The sequence below is a fragment of the Hyposmocoma kahamanoa genome, unplaced genomic scaffold (genome assembly GCF_003589595.1).
Source record: "Hyposmocoma kahamanoa isolate Upper Pololo Valley unplaced genomic scaffold, ASM358959v1 78, whole genome shotgun sequence".
NCBI classification, from domain to species: Eukaryota; Metazoa; Arthropoda; class Insecta; order Lepidoptera; family Cosmopterigidae; genus Hyposmocoma; species Hyposmocoma kahamanoa.
This window is the reverse complement of record NW_020653945.1, coordinates 5,875,116-5,892,363: the sequence shown is the minus strand read 5'-3', so window position 1 is coordinate 5,892,363 and position 17,248 is coordinate 5,875,116. Positions and strand designations below refer to the sequence as shown.

The following is a 17,248-nucleotide window of genomic DNA, read 5'->3' as shown; positions in this document are numbered from 1 at the left end:
TCTTTAACTCTATATATTAGAGATTAAATTCAAACAACACAATTATTCGCACGCTGTTATAACTAAGGCATATAGGAACGACGTTATAAATATAATCTATAATAAATCTGTGTAAATCTTCATTTATAAAAATATAAACAAATCTGTGTAAATCTTCTAATTGTTTTGTACCGTTTACTATTTGGCAGTGAACAATAAAAGTGTGAGAACTAAATTATAACTGAGTTTTGACTTTATCTGGAATCACCATAGTGAGCACGTTAAATCCGAGTGGTTAATAGGACCACCCACTCATTCTGTTGTAGTTCAGCGTCACAGTGTTGTTTGTATTCGTATTTTTTTCACGCCACGTAGACGAATTTACACTAATTGGGATCGATGATTGTACCTTTCGTTTACTTAAATATGTGTCGTTCACTGTAAAAGTGTTCTCCATATTATTTAAATACTTTTTTGCATAATGGTATCACACTTAATCATATCTTTCATTATAAAAGTGACGTAACTGCAATAATTGCACTTAAACCCCATAGATGGCGTAGCTTGTTTATTCATTGAACTAAAACTGCTAATTATTAATTATAAAAGTGAATAAGCTTTGACCTATTGGTAGGTCAAGATGAATAAGTTACAAAATTTAATTACAAACAGATAATTCACTTTTACAAGAAACGACACATGTAGATATGTCTGTTTTGTCAGGAATTAAGCCATCAACTAAATTCCGCGCTAAACGAGATGCAGTCGACGATGAATCAGAAACAAACCGATACTCCATGGCTCGTTAGGACACTCGGTAAGCAATATCAGCCTACTACAGACCTGTACAGGTTATTTGACTTTTACTAAACAGAAATTATGCCATAATCGTCCAACTGGCGGATTGGTCATCGCAATATAGCTGCAATGTAAATCCATAGTATAATAAGAAGACAAGTAATCCAACTCCCGCCTGTTCGTTGCGTCAATGTCTTCGCGTCACTCGCAACGTAGGGTTGCCACATTATTCTTTTATTTATTCCTACAGGTTGTAAATATAATTTGAAAACACTAAGGTGTCCATCACAGTATTCTCGTGCTATATGCAGGGTTATTTTTAAAATACTAACAACCTCGCAGGACTGTATTGCTAACATCATAAACAACAACCTTTATTCCATGTCTTTTTATAAAACATAATAGATTTATCAATAATCAACTTGTAATATCCTTTTTTAGACCAGTATTTGGTAGGAAGTAACAATATGTATAGCCGAGAGCCGTTCTCATGATCATAAAAATATTTTGGTGGCAGGCTACGAGTTCCCGTCCGTCAATTGGAATTAAATTATAGGTGTTACCCAACACTCTTGATATTGATAAATTGTATTTTTGTTTTTATTTGATAAAAGTTAAAGTTTAGAGCTTGTACACTGAATCCACGTTAAACAGGCTTAGGACTACATTTAAAAATAAAATAAGACGTTTTTTAAAATTTAATTTGACTGTAATATATTGGCAATAGATTGCTGGTTTACAGGAGTAGTGCCATTAATCGCTAAACAGTGGTAGTTTTTTATGGAAGTACAATTCAAAAGTGAACGTCCTTTTTGACCTTTTTGAGTTCATACAAAAAGTTCGTTAAATTGTAGTAGGGATGAAATAACATGTATGTGATGTTAGTTGATAGGTTCAAGTAGGAGCGTTTAGATACTGCTTTGAAAGTTATATTAAATTTTATTACAAAAATTCTGTTGCGTTCACAGTAGTTACTGTTATAAAAATAACCCTGCACTTACCTGTGTCAAATGCAGTATTTACATATTGATATTTTAGAGTATGAACAATTCCGAATTTGAGACAGTCTTTTCGTTTGAACAACTGTGAACGCAACAGTGAACGCGTCCACTATTAATTGATGTCATTTTTAAACATTAAACTAACGCTTCAATTCTGTAATTAATGGCGCGAGTGAGTCTGCAACGCGAGTGCCACGTGAGATTATGCGAGTGTATTTCATCGGTACACAGTGCGCGGATAGCGTGTATTTACGAGCACCTCAATTACGGTTGAATGGAGTTTACTACATGTCTTATTAAACTATGGTAAAGGCCCGCATTAATAAATCTATCTCAAGTGCAGAATGTTAAGATTTTCTAAAGTGAATAGTATTTTTTAATGAATATCCCTTGAATGCACATCACCGATTACTCATTGGTGGTTATAATAATAATATCAGTTATTATGTTATGCATCATTTGAAAGTTGTCAAAATTTACTCTGTTAATAAAACGTCACTCAGCACTTCAACTACGACACCACAGAAATCTAAATAAATAATTTATTTGCATTTCTGTGTAAAGCACAAAATCCTAATCAACAAGTGATCATCATCCAAGATGCCGATGATTTTAGTCTCTAAGGTGTGTCTCGAAATTTTAGTGACTTACGAGATGTTTGTTAATACGGGCCGTAATATAAGCTACCTTTCTGTTCGTTTCTTTTACTCTCTTTTTTGCTTTCCGTGAAACGGGAAGAAATGTAATTTTTCACATTGTGTTTAAGTTATTATGAGGTCAATTATCCAATAAGAAGAAAAGAAGTTATATGCCAGTACAGTCACATTTAATCATCATTTCATCCATGATGACGATATTTCAGACTTTTTTGCCAAATATTTCTCAAAGAGGAACTGGCAAATTATATTTTCTATTCGCTGAACGGATGATGGTCCATCAATACTGCTACCGGATATAGTATAATATACCATTTTTATAATTCCGACGTATTCAGGTGCGGCTATTGTTACCATTCCGAAATTTGAATGGTCCGTACAAAAAGCCTGACATTTGCGAAAAAGGTCCAGTCTGTTTAGTAAAAACATAAGATCGAAAATCTCACGCGGCATGGGATGTGGATAAACGCCAGATATCGCATTCTGTCGTAAATCGAGTATTACCACAGAATTGCGAGTTGGACATATTATTTTTTATTCTGAAAATTGTTATCTTAAGCTGACAAATTCGGTAAAATGACAAACTTGGACAGAATGTCAAAAAGCCAAACAAATCCAGACAAATTCGGGCGAATGGCAACCCTAGTTACGGCAGACTTATACGCTTGTAACATTCTCTTCTGAACACTGCGATTCATCCCGGTTTCAAATGCCGTAAAATACTTATGATCATCACTCGTAGTACAAAATTCTTTGTTTTCACCACGCTGACGGCAGATATCAAAATTAGGAAATCCTATTGGTTTTTCAACTTAGCGTTGGTGGATAATTGGCCTTATTCTCTCTTTAACTGACAATATTTTGCGCTTATTAAGGACCGTCGAGATTTTCCATTTTACCACATTATGTTTTCTGTTTCATTCTTCAAACCTGTTTACACATGTTTTGTTTCTTTACATTCTACACTGACCACTGAATGAAATTCATATATAAAATGTTTGGTCGTAGGTCACTAACCTGCACCTTTTTGCAGTTGCCAAAAAAAGGTGATGGCTTTCTCTCAATATAAATATTGTGTTAGCGCTCGGTGACATTACAACATCATATAACTTACAATCTCTTACAAACTTGGCGAGACTTGGCGGTTGATTTTTACTAATACATATTTGTAACAACAATACCACTTTTACGGTTTTCTTGTGCAACCCATGTAAAATTACAATCTAAAAACATAGGAAAGACTACCGCAGATCTCGTCTGTCTGTGAGAGTATTTTCTATTTCAGATTTTCAATACTAATCTTTCTAAATATTTCCATTATCCAAGTGTGTAGAAATAATTTTTATTTATTTATTTTCGTTGCTTGGTAATATAGAGTAAATTTCTAATAGCTGTAGTTATCCGTGCTCATTAAATATTTCCTAATATTTTGTCGCTTATTCGCCTTTAAAAAACAATGGCGAATTTCCATATAAATTTTTGTAGACATAATTTGTATGCGTCTGTTTATGAAAAATGTGTAAATACAGTAGAGTTTAAGTTGCTGAACTTTGGTTTTGAGTTTACTATAGAAATATGGAATTAAAAGATATTCCAGTTTGAACTTTTGGAGGTTATACTTTACATAATTGAATAAAATATATTCGGTTAATTATTATATCAAAATAAAGTACAGAAGCCTTAAACAGAGTTAATAGAAGCTCAATGGTGCCGTGAGTTTGTGACGTGACGAAAGTTCAGAGGAAAATATTTTTTATGAGGTATGGTCAAAATGGAATGCCATAAAAAACTGAGTTAATACATACCCATGCCCTGGTACCTAACACAGGCAGTAAAATATTTTTTGTGAAACATGCCATCTATCCCTGACACATGGAACTTTTTGTTAGTTTTACCACTTTCTCGCGTGGCATATTTGGAGAAGGTATTTTTTTTTATTTTTTTTATGATAAAGCATTTAATCTCTTATTGCAAATCGGTAGAATCAGTACATTTAATGTTACGGGAACTAACTTCATGTGGACCAATCTATACGTAGGTATTGAAAATCTGTTTTTGGCGGTTAGATGTCGCTCAACGTTAAGAAACTAAGAAACTGACATTTGTAGATATCAATCCGATTACATACTAATTAATAAGTCATTTGACTTTCATTTAAATATGATTTGATTTCCAGACTTAGACTGGCCTTTAGTATAATTTGAAATATCTAATTAATTTATTTTATTCAAACTTGTAATTATGACGTTAGAAGACGCAAAAAAATTATTTTCGCAATAATTTCGCCATTGTTCTTTGCTTTATTATGTAAAAGTTTTTTTTATACGTACATTATATAAATAGTTTAAATAATTATTGTTTCAGATACAAGTACAATGCATGTTTTTTACCTTTATAAAAATGTACTTGCAAGTTATGACTTCTTTCCACACTAGAATCACGAAACACGAAATATATTTACTGAAACGAATTTAGGAAAAAAAAACATTCAGTAAACTCACTACTAATACTTAATCTAACAGCAATAAATTCCCACAGGTTCATTGATGGAAGCGGCACAAAACCGGCCATCGTTCCAAACATACCTACCGACCTTAAATTCAGAGCCACAGTCTCCTCTAAACAAGCCGAGCACTATCTCCTCGCAGCAAAACTTCGACCGCCGAGTCTCCGATCCCTACAGCCCTGACGTCGTACGGAGGAAGAAGGATCTCAACTCGAAAAGGCACTCCTTGCTCGCCGATTCAAATCTCAACAAACAGACGAAGGACATAAATCGACGGAGCCATGACGTCACTAATGTAACCATTGTGAAAAACCTGTCAATGGGTTGACTACTCCATTCCGCAAAATCTGGTTAGTCTGAGCCATTTGGTATTTCCTGTATTATAATTATAAACTTATCAAATAACAAAGAAGCTTTCTAGTAAACGTATTATAACCTTTTAACAAGGTTATTTTTAATTTACCCGAAACCGAAAGAAATAAATTTTTATCAAAAATTTCCGAAACAAACTTCGTCTCCGATTCGTAGATTCTACAACAGACTTTAAGATGGCGTAGACAGCGCAGTTTATTATAGCATTCACTGCCAACTGTGAATTAACTGAAATTTGAGTATCTACGCTAAGCATATTCAGGTCGACAAATAATTTATATTTCTTCATGTTTCTCTTAATGTTTGGATCAGTAACATAAACTACAAATTAAAATTTTATGGACACCGTATTTAGTCGTCACTGTGATTCATTAAAATTGCAGAACTGTTTTTTTGCATTTTCTAGCGTTCTGGTCAAATTTTCTGTGTCAGTAGCTAACTCATACTCGAAAGCGAGACTGATCGAGAACCAAATTTCTACATCTTGTACGGGAATTATGGTTCGGAAGCACACTTTGGATTTTAGTGATATGGCCGCGAACGAAATAAAAAAGATAAGAACAGGACTAGCACAGTTCGCCGCGAGAGGTGTTAAAGCACGACGTATAGGCTTTGTCGCACTGAGCACGTATCCGTTCCTGCGACATACGACTAAATATTCGCAGTCCAATGCTATTCGGCGCGAATGCGATTATTTGCGACTTTTGTTAACACTTACAAGGATAAGACTAAAGTTTTGAACGGACGTTCAAAACTTTAGTCTTATCCTTGTAAGTCAATGTCTTATCCATTCAAATTTTGACAGTTGTTTGCGTAATGTTGTTACCACGGTTTTCTTCATTGTTTGGCGTGTTTCATAAAATAAAATATATTTTTGTTGAATAAATATCTTATCATTAAATAAAGTTTTGAAATTGCATTATTATCAAAAATACGCGATATGACTGGAATATCGATATGAAATACAAAACACTCTGCCGGTGTGCTTTTATGCGACTTTCTATATTTATTTTATTGAAAACATCAACACTCAACGTAAGCTATTCTATAGTTCAGCCATATAAACTGTGCTAGCCCTGCTGGAGTGTTGGAAATGCTTCAGAACTTTCTTTTGGAGATCGAAATTTCCCAAACACTAAAATCCACAGAAATCTATCGGCGTCGCTGTTCCTCCTTAAAGTGTAATTCGGAACCGAGGCCAATCTTCATGTACATCGCTATTACCTTGAAATCACGTCAAGATCACCATTACCTTGAAATTGATTTGTGATTTCAAATTTTAGCTCACGCGGTTTTTGCTGGAGGAACAGAATGATAATCATTAAGACGCTGCATTAATATATGCATAATCTAAATAAGTTCGCGCGTACTCAAAGTTTTGCCCTTCAGTTTTTTCGGGATGTCGATTTTTTTTAATTTTAAGCGATGGTTGTTTGTTTGAATGTCGTGAAGACTGTTTTATAATATTGTTACCATCTCAACTGCTGTAGGCGAGGCGACACTCGTTCAAAAAAATGTTGTGCATGATTTTTATATTACCTAATTTGCTTATTACGGTAGGATATTTAGACAAAACTTTAAAATAAATTAATACATCACTTACCGCCACAGTGTTTCAAAATTTATATAAAATCTAATTGTCTTGAAGAATTACGCTAAGCACTTATTGGTCAAAATATATCAGATTCAAATTCAATTATTTTCATTTGTCAGTATCCGAAATAGGGTCATGCTACATGGTGTATAAGTGTTTTGGGTTTATTAAAACTAATTTTGTATAGGTTTAAAGCTCCTTTGTCATTTGTAAAATATAGTAGATTTCTATTAAAAAAAAAAAGAGATATTAAGTGTTGTCCGAACTGTACGGGAAATAGTCTGTAATGTGCACATAACCGTAACACTAGTCATTGTAAGGTTAGTTTAAATGAGCACGTTATTAATTGAATGTCGTTTCGCTGCACTACATTATCATTCTTCATTTCAAGAGAAGGTAAGACTTATTTTGCCTCCAACCAAACTGGTAGGCACGTAAACATTCAACAATAAGTTTCACTTACATTTCAGAGGAATTTAATCTCTAACATACCATTGCCAATCTACTTTACACTACTCTAAAAATAATTACTATAAGCCAGTTAGCAGATGACGGTTCTTTTTGCCAGCTTTGTTTCCTTAGCCTAACCGTATTTGCGGTCGATTAAGGGTGTCATCACACTTATCCGGAGAACCGCTTTAAACCGGTGAGAAAAACCTAAATATCTATGTAATGAGAGCGAAAATAGATAGAATATAATTATTTATTTCAGACCATGATCTATAGTAATGTTAATAATACAGTAAATTTTTCTTCCGTGCTGTGGTTAGTACAATACAAAATTACTTAATGCTGTAGATATGCCACGTCTAGACCACTACCCTACACAACGGCTAGGATGCTATTAGCGCTGCCGTGCACACGCATTGTGAGTGAGACAGCCCTCTTGCGAATAATGGCATGAACGCCATGTGAGTGCGCCTCCGTGAACATGTAGTCAGGGTTCTCTGCATATACTTCACCCACAGGCTGAATAGGACGTTGTGCAATTCGCGTCGACGATCCGAGCAGAAGCGAAACACGCGACGTCTGTTTCCCCTTTTATCGCATGGACATAAAGGTTTTTCTGACCAACACAAGGCCGTAATGTGAAATTTAGCAGCTTCGCGAAAAAAATACGTCATCTGATTGTTAAACAAACTGTATTTTATCGTTTTTAGAACATCCTCCATTTGTTACCCTATGCCAGTATATATTGGTTGAATAACTCTTATAAAGCTTATAAATGTTAATAATAATAATAACACACTGTAATCTAGCTAACATTATTTATAATTTGTATGAATGGTTGTGTTGTTAAAACAAGGTGTGCTAAAATAACGATATTGCCTTAAATATTTGCACTACAGAGCATCACCTTAATTGACATTTTGTTAAGTAATTTATTTTGAAGGCAGTCTACAAAATAATGTTAATTGGTATATTTATTGGTTGTAGTTTAGCTTCGCGCAAATGACGCCCTTTGTATGAAACGATCGCAGCGCCTCTACCCGACAAAAAAAATACAAAAGAACCAGAAGGTCATGGTTGCTGTTTAAACTTTGTTTTTTTTTAGCATTAGACAAGACAGAAGTTTTGGGTCTTTTATCAGACGCCCATTTCATTCTCAAACACACCTTTACAATACCTTTATGTAATTATTACATTTTTTTACTCGTGATATTCATTAAAGATTAAATAGAATATTCGTAACTTTATATACTTAATCTATTTCAAAGACTTGTTCTATATAAAACTTAAAGAAACAGAGGTCCCAAACCCAAAACGGATCTTTTTATAAAATAATAATATATCACGTCATTTGTCAACAATTTCCATGATATTTTCTTTTATAGTAATTATTGTCTAAAGAAAAAGGTTTACAATCACAGCATTTTTGTTTACATTTTTTTTAATAAAAAAAATACGAAGTCAAGTTTATTTTAACTGTCAAATTGTGTTGTAACAATTTTTTTTTAACATATCGACGCCATCTGCTTTGGGATAACAATCAAAAGTATTGTAATCTGTTTGTATCGCATTGTGCCTTCAGGATTCTCTAAATAATGCGTGTCTCGATATTAATCTTAATGATTTCAGTATTTATTGTGAAAATGTAGATTTAAAATTGTATGTCAAAGAATGTCATTAAATTCTGTTTTGTTGTCGTACGCATTTTGTACGTGTATTGTTACACAAACTTTTATTGTTATTTGGTTTTCCTCAATTTACATTAAAGAAAGTATTATTTTCCAATAATTTCTTGTTATTGATATTTAATTTGGTACTCTTCAATTTACATTAAAGAAAGTATTTTCCAACCCAATAATAATTGGTCTTATTATAAATGTTTAGAAACATTTTAGAATGCATAAAGATGTACTGGTACATAGTTATGAGTACGTACCTAAATTTGGAATAACACTTATGAATGTCAGCTTTATTTTTTTAAATATTTTATAGTACCAAACTTATGATTTAGTTCTTTGCCAATATGATTTTTACCTCTTATTAAAACATTTAATGTAAAATTTGTGCTACTTGGGCGCTGCGTATACGACGTCTACATATTTACGAACGTTGTCTACTTGTGCCTGATTAGCAGAGAAATTTCGAAGATGCTTTGTAGATTTAACAATAAAATTGAAAAATTGCATTAGTCGTGGCAGTGCCATGGCAGAAGAGCTTACCCGCTTGTTACAATGCTGAAAACAAATTTATGCGTGATTTGAATATAGATCCCTCTACTTCTAGAAAAAGCACTGATCGTGCTTGCTTGACCGTGAAAACATGGCAACATCGAGTAATCGGGTACATGCGTCACATTTTTGTAATAAGGATTTATTACCAACCATTAAAATTCTATCCTTTATAATTAATAAGCGCTCTTATATTCTAAAAAAGTGACAACTGTTATATAATTGCTTAGACAATAATTTGTAAACTCGATATGCACTGTGTATTTAACGTAAAATGCTTGCCATAGAGAGCTATGCTATAATTGTATTATGTATAACCTCTGCAACGTAATGGAAGTCTATAACACGTAGAAATTATTACTGTTTTTAATTGTATCATAATTTTTTTCTGATCTCTGAAACGTGTAGAAATTAATCAGTAACATTTGTAAAGATTATTATACAGATTATTTGTCTTTATAACACTTGTACGTTAATTATCAGTAATCATAAGAATGATTAGAGAAAATGTCACAACATCAATAGTAGTAAAAGGGTGACTCATTAGTTATTGTAATAATGGTGTTGTAAACAATACCATTATTACCTTGATTCGATTTGTTTTAATATAATTGTTTTCGTATCCTTTGATAGTCGAAGGGCTAGGACTGATCCGAAAGCAATACTGCCCTACCAATCAAACCATCTTCTAAATAAACACATGAGATAATGTCGGCATACTAAAATGTAAGTGTAACAATTCCGAGTCATAAAAGTCGCCCTTTACTAGATCAAACTCACTTGTTAGCATAAATTGCATTTCATTTGCTTTCACATATTGTAGAGGACATAATAGGGAGTTATTTAGTTGGTACACATGGCTTTATAAATATCGCGGCGACTACAACGTTTGTGAGCAGAGTATAGAACGAGCTGATATTGTTTTAGTAGGTCTTTATGAAAATAAACATTTTACAGATGATTATAAAGATTTTTTCTTCTCGTACTATCGCAGTATACCTATCAAGATAAATAAAGCAAATAGATTTTATCGAACAACCTATGAACGTTAGGTAAATTGAAACAAGAAAAGAATTTCATATTTATTCATAGAGTTTTATTATATTGTATGTATGTTAGTCCTTACGGTATATATTGTTTTGGTCATGTGGCCTGAAATAAATAAATAAAAAGAATTTACCCTTTGGATTTTTTTACACGCCATCTATTATAGAGTAGAACTGCGAGCTATACACAAATTCACACGTCTTAGGAGCGCAATGCGCTGCAGACAACTGAAACGTGCAACATTGCAAAACAAAAACGCATGGGCAATGGCCGTTCCTGGACTTTATACGCATTATTTCAAGCACTAAATATGTCTGAACTAAAAATAAGGTTCATTTTTATAACGGTGTGACCCATATTTCGTAGTTTATTTTAAGTAGCGCCATCTAGTATCAAGTAGAACAACTAGAACAAAAGCTAAATCGTCGACATTTCAAATAAAGTTGGTGAAAATAATTCGCTTAAGATAATAACGTCTTTACTATTTGAAGTTTCCCAGTAGTAATAAACATCCTTAAATAGATAACTTTTTATTAAAAGCAGATGGATTATCTCCAGCCACCGTGTCGTGAGCTGTGACGCAAATCGAGGCTGATAATAAACAGGTGGCCGGTATTTTTAGACGCACTGTGATATAATTTAAGAGCTAACACGTTTTGTGTGGGTTTTATGTTGATTTTAAGAGAACTTATACGGCAATCTTGTTGGAGGATGTTGTTTCGTTACTCTCTCTTCAACTACATAAAACTCTACCCAAATTCGATGTAGAATAAATTTCTACAGACAAAAGTTTTATGATTTTTATTATTTTATAGTTTGTGGTAACCGTAAAATTGGAATATTTTTCCCCGAAATTCAATTAGGCTGTTAATAATACTGATCTTGGAGTCATGTCTGTGACGAATAGAACGACGACGTATTTTGATGATAGAAACTATCTTTTCTACATAGTCTCGGGTCTGGGTGTTTGTGGTTCCGTCGTTGTTTCTGATTTCCATAACACAAATGCTTCACTTTCTTAATTTGGGATCAGAGCAATGTATATCATGTTGTCTAATATTTATTTGTTTTTTTACTTTTCAAATTGCCAGTAACTATTTGAAACCAACGTAATATTTATCAGTAATAAACATTCAATGGTAATAAAGTCATTATTTATATAATTGTGACATCTCTAATGATTTTTTATTTACGCCTTTAAAAACCTCCGTTTAGAACCTTACAGTATTCAAAATAATAGTTGCATTTTAATTGACCCTACGTAAATATTTAAATAATTTAGCAAATTTTACAATAATTGGCTATGGTAAATGATGACTCTTACGTAATTGACGACCTCGGTGACCCAATGGTTTGTGGGCATGGATATGGAAGCCGGTGTGTAGTAGCACAAGGGATTCCTTAGATTGAGATCAGGTAATTGGTGTGGTTATTTGGTACATTATTTATTATCATTATTATAACGCAGTTATCTTTTTACCTATTTAAATTCCACATACTCGAGCTCGCACTGGGCAGAACTAGCGTTAGCTAAAGAGCATCGAGTATATAACCAGAAATAGAGACGAAATAAGGGCCATCCATCCCTGGCAACTCATCAGTCAAAAGGGCCTTAAATCACTTTTAAACATCAACTCTCGTTTGCGCTGAAATCACAAATTAGAAAGCTGAAATAATACAGTAGTTAACAACTGACCTGTATTTATAGTAATAAATATAATATCTCTAATGGGGGTTGTCCAATTCGGCGGTGTGGGAAAAACAGCCAAACATCTAATTACAAAACAAACGGAATCACATTTCATCGTTAATTGAACATTAAATAAGTAATTTTTAAATTTTCAAAGCTCCAGTTACACTATTCGATTTCAAGTGATTCGTCAATTGTTCGAATTCGGGCTGGCCAATCGGAGCGCTGTTGTTACAGTAATGATTTGGCAGAATAGTTTTCAAACAAATGAAATGACATTTCGTCTCTATTTCTGGTTATATACTCTAAGTCTAGCAACCTTTTATTATTAAACAATCCAAATCTAAATTAATAAGAGTTATGGGTCCTTTTCAAGTCTTAAAACAATTCTTTAAACTCAATAGGGATCGACTGCAAATGAACATACGAAAAAAACAGACAGGTGTACCTACTAGGGCAGCAGGTGTAGGAAAGGAACTCCCCTCGGGCAAAACGTGTGAACGGAAGCATCGTATTTATTTGTTGCACTCAACACTGCAGGGTGTTGCTAGGAATCTTATACGGATTTTTTGGAAAACTTTTGAAGTTGTATGAATTCCATTTTATTTATTTCCTTTTTATTTTATTATATTTTATTTTATTATATATATTTCATTATATAGATAATGAGCTTGTAAAAATGTTGTATAGAGATCTGTCGCGAATTTCTTTTTTTTTGTATACAGTCAAGAGCACATCAAGCTAACTCTTTTTTTGAATATGGCCTCCGAAAAACATGATCCGTCAATGTGTAGCTCGATGGGATGCCGTCTGTGTTTTCGTTTTTTTTGCTGTTAATGGTGGTGAGCCGCGTGGTGCATTTTTTGTGTTTCTCGTTATAAGTGCATATTTGTGTTTGTTCCTGTACTTTTCCTCACTGCTTTTCTGTCTTTCACCGTTGTCGTCATCGTCCACTTCATTTTGGTCCTTGGATCCGGATATCCAACGTACCTGACATACCTTTATTCGTTTTGACATTTCAAAAGCTTACAGCTTACAGTCAGTCGTTTTACTCGAGCGGCCTGTGGGTTAAGTATACGGAACGAGCTTACAACGCCCTATTCGTTCAATATAATAACGCTTTCAGGATGCTGTTGGGATTACCAAGATGGTACAGTGCATCAGGCATGTACGCAGAGGCGCAAATAGACAGCTTCCAAGCGATAATGCGGAAGAAAATAGTAGTGCTTACGCTTAGTATCTATGGTCACATAGATATAGGAATTTCCTATATCTATGCTTATGACTCGTGTTAGAAGTAACCGCAACAGCATCCTGAAAATGCTTGCAGGCAGATTTGATAATCCAATACTAAAGTAATAGGGTTGGGCAAATCAAATCTGTTTTTATATATATTAAATAAATATTACGTTTATGTTGTGTCGTTATGTTCTGTATACTACTAACCTATTCTAAGTGCAAATGTTACTAACAAACTATATGGGTCTACGACTGAAATAAATAATTCTGTTCTATATTTCAATAAAATTCATATTTTTTAACGTAAGCACATAGAAAATAAAAACATTAAAGGAGTTATTAAATAAACACATTTTACATCGCGCACGCAACACAATAATGGTCTTGTGTAGGGCATTAACTATAATGCCCTACACAAGATCTGTACTGCTACTAAGCAGTAGAGGTCCTTGTGAAAGAGTTCGTCCAGGAAAGTACTGCCACCTTACCTATTTCTGCCGTCAAGCACTAATGAGAGCATTACGGCGGCGTTCCAGTTTTGAAAGGTGCTCATGAAATTACAGGCATATGGGACCGGTCAACATAGGTCTCAGGGTGACGGGCGCAGTGGCAGTGCCCTTCAGATCTTTGCGATGTAAAACTTTAAGTGGCACCACAACTGTCATGGATAGACGTGTCGCTTGCTTCCAGGCGCTCGAATTGATCTGGCTTGATACTATAAAAAAAGGTCATGAACATCGTGCGATGTGAACACATGAAGTTAAGCATTTAAAAATCTACGAACTTTACATTGCTGATAATGTTTAAATTTGGAATATCCAAAAGTAAAAGTTTATTTACGTGTATAACCAAGGTTAATCCTAATTTCCACGATTCAAAACAATTCAGACTAATGTCTAAAGGTAACGTAATAAAGCCGTAATCGACCAATGAAATTTCATTTGGCTATACAAGATTATTCCAATCGACCTACAAAGCGATCACGACTGCGTTATTTTGGCCATTCTTTTTCATTGAATTTATTTCGTTACGGGAAAGTTAAGATATATCACACTGCTTTGATTACTGCCTTTGTCAGTAATTTTTATACGTCCGATTCTCTTTCTGACTTTTTGCGGGTAAAATGACAAAGGCTAAACAAATGAAAGTCGGATGCTAAGTAAGTTTTAGATACTTTGAGATTCACCCTCAAGCATTAGGGTAAAACCCAACTAGCCACACGTGTAACAAAAGCCGATTTACGAGTTTATCGATCTTAATTTTTCAATTAACATATTACATTACGACGGTATGTCTTGGCGCCATTGCGAAGAACGCCATTAGAAATAAATATTGTAATAATAAATGTATTCAAACGTATATTTACAAAGGGCAACCCCTGATGTTCTGGCGCATTTTTCTCAAGGGAATTTGCCTTACGAATGAGCAGTAGTTTAATCAGTATGACGATTTCAAGTGTAATTTGCTTACCTATGAGATAAAAATTATTTGCCTTTGACTTTGGCCTCTATTAAACAACTAGGTGAAAATGATAATACATATCTTATATTCTGCCTTATATGGTCCATCACCACTTTATATGAAAATATCAAATGCTGTCACCATAACAAGAGTTTCTGTAACAAAAGTAAGTACTAGTATTTGCCGCATTGCGTTTTGTAAACGTGTTTTATATGAGATATCATCAATACAATCCACCGTGAAGTGAGCTGCATGATTATCACGTTTCACGTACTGACATTCTGACAAGTGTGGTCTAACTCTAAATTTGACACAGAGACGCTTCTGCCCATCTTCAGAATATGCCTTGTTCGCTTTCAACGATACCTACTTGCAGATGTAGGCTTTACATTACGCACAATAGTACAATTATTGTACCTCCTTTTGTAAATGTTTATAAAGATTTATTAAACTCGATTATATAATAGAGAATGGATATCGTCATTGGTGCACTGTCGATTAACGAAAGTAAAGAATGCAGTTATGTAAAGCACAGACCATATTACAGATAGGTAAGTATTTTGTTTTTTGTCTTCTTTGTTGGAAAGTAAGCCGACTCAATAGTGTATGCGGAGAATGTAGATCGCGGAAGATGGAATGTCTGATAAAAGCGTTACTAGAACAGAAATAACATTAATTTGTTCTTGTCACTCGTGAACTGATTTAAGTGTTTATTTTTGTTCATTTTGCAATAGAACACATTTAGTGTAACCTGCGATTGGTTTTGATTTTATTACGAAGTGAAGGGATGATCAAGTCCCACAGCATTAATTTTTAAAACCTTTTGTTATATTGTTTGTGTGTGATGTCTGTTATTGTGCCATAAATAAAAAATAAAAATAAGTTGTGTGTGTGTGGTAAGTGACACGCCTGTCCATTACATTTGCAATATTACTCAGAGCTTTAGATGACACAGATCTTAGGAGCACTGCCAGTGCGCCCGTCACCCTGAGACGTAAGATAACAGGTCCCAAGTGCCTGTAATATCACCAGCACCCTTAAAACTGAAACGCAGTAGTGCTTACATTACTGCTTAGCGGCAGAAATAGGTAAGGTAACAGAACGAATTCATTCCCAAGCTGGAGCTCTACTGCTACTAGATTTACATTGTATTTGACGATTGACGCTAATTGAATGGATTACAATTTAAATGCAGACACTTGGATGTTAAATTGTACCTTAAAAGTAGACAGTGGTTTCTAGAACTCTATATTATCAGATTTTATCAATACACGTAAAAATTAAGGTACTCAAACAGGTAAGACGAGGTTCTTTTCTAATGCAATAGTAGAAAGTTTTCAACAACTTGGCATTTCTCACACTTGTCCAAACGCATTATAAAACTAGGGCAAACCAAACTAATAGGTTCGCAAATCTATGTGAGATACAAACGTTCGTATTAATGGAAGAAAGCCAATGTGCAACGTTTTCCCCGCGACATTCGCACGCCGAGCGGCGTCCGCGCAGTCGCGCACGCGTGGAAAGCCGCGTCGCGATTGTCGTGCGATTTCTCACGTCCACGCGCTCGCCGCTGAATAGTGCCACCAGTTATCAGGTGAAAACATCGTTGTGATATTTGTTTATTGATCAGCTGGGAGATTTTGTGAGAAACATAATTGTCACTACTATTATGTTTCTGTTTGCTTTTTTTATGTACCAAGTGACGGGACGAACAGGCCGTGTACCTGGTGGTAAGCGACACTCTTATGAATAGCAGCTGCAGTGCCATTCAAAGCTTTAGATTGCAAAAATCTGAGGAGCACTGCCACTGCGCCTGTCACCCTGAGACATGAGTTGTATAGTCCCATGTGCCTTTAATATCACCAGCACCCTTTCCCTTGAAACCAGAACGTAGTAATTAATGTTTAGATACTAACTTTTTCACAAGCTACTCTACTGTTTCATTGCAAGATGCGTATAAAATATTTGCAAGTATACCTTTAATTTTGTATATGTAATTCTATCTCAAACCAATCTATTTTTACTGGTAGGAGAGTTACCTCTAAGGAGCCCATCTTTACAGGCATCGCCGATCTACCTATTTGTACGGCAAAAATATACCAATATGAACTTCCGTGTGAAGAGATAACTTATCTAATAATTTCCAGTAATAGCGGTTCCTTGTATAGTAAATCATCGGTCACAAAATTCGATTAATCAAAATCGATATTGCTAATCAGTTTTAATA

General features: G+C 34.3%; 1 protein-coding gene across 1 annotated transcript in view; it reads left to right on the top strand.

Annotated features, from left to right (window-relative positions):
- Positions 1-8,798, top strand: part of LOC113233215 (rab GTPase-activating protein 1-like) — an 80,811-nt gene extending 72,013 nt beyond the window's left edge. The window contains exons 23-25 of the mRNA XM_026468254.1: positions 703-796; positions 4,973-5,290; positions 8,344-8,798. Coding sequence (XP_026324039.1) covers positions 703-796; positions 4,973-5,268 — 390 coding nt within the window. The 3' untranslated portion in view covers positions 5,269-5,290; positions 8,344-8,798. The remainder of the gene's footprint in view (positions 1-702; positions 797-4,972; positions 5,291-8,343) is intronic.
- The last annotated feature ends 8,450 nt before the right edge of the window (positions 8,799-17,248 follow it).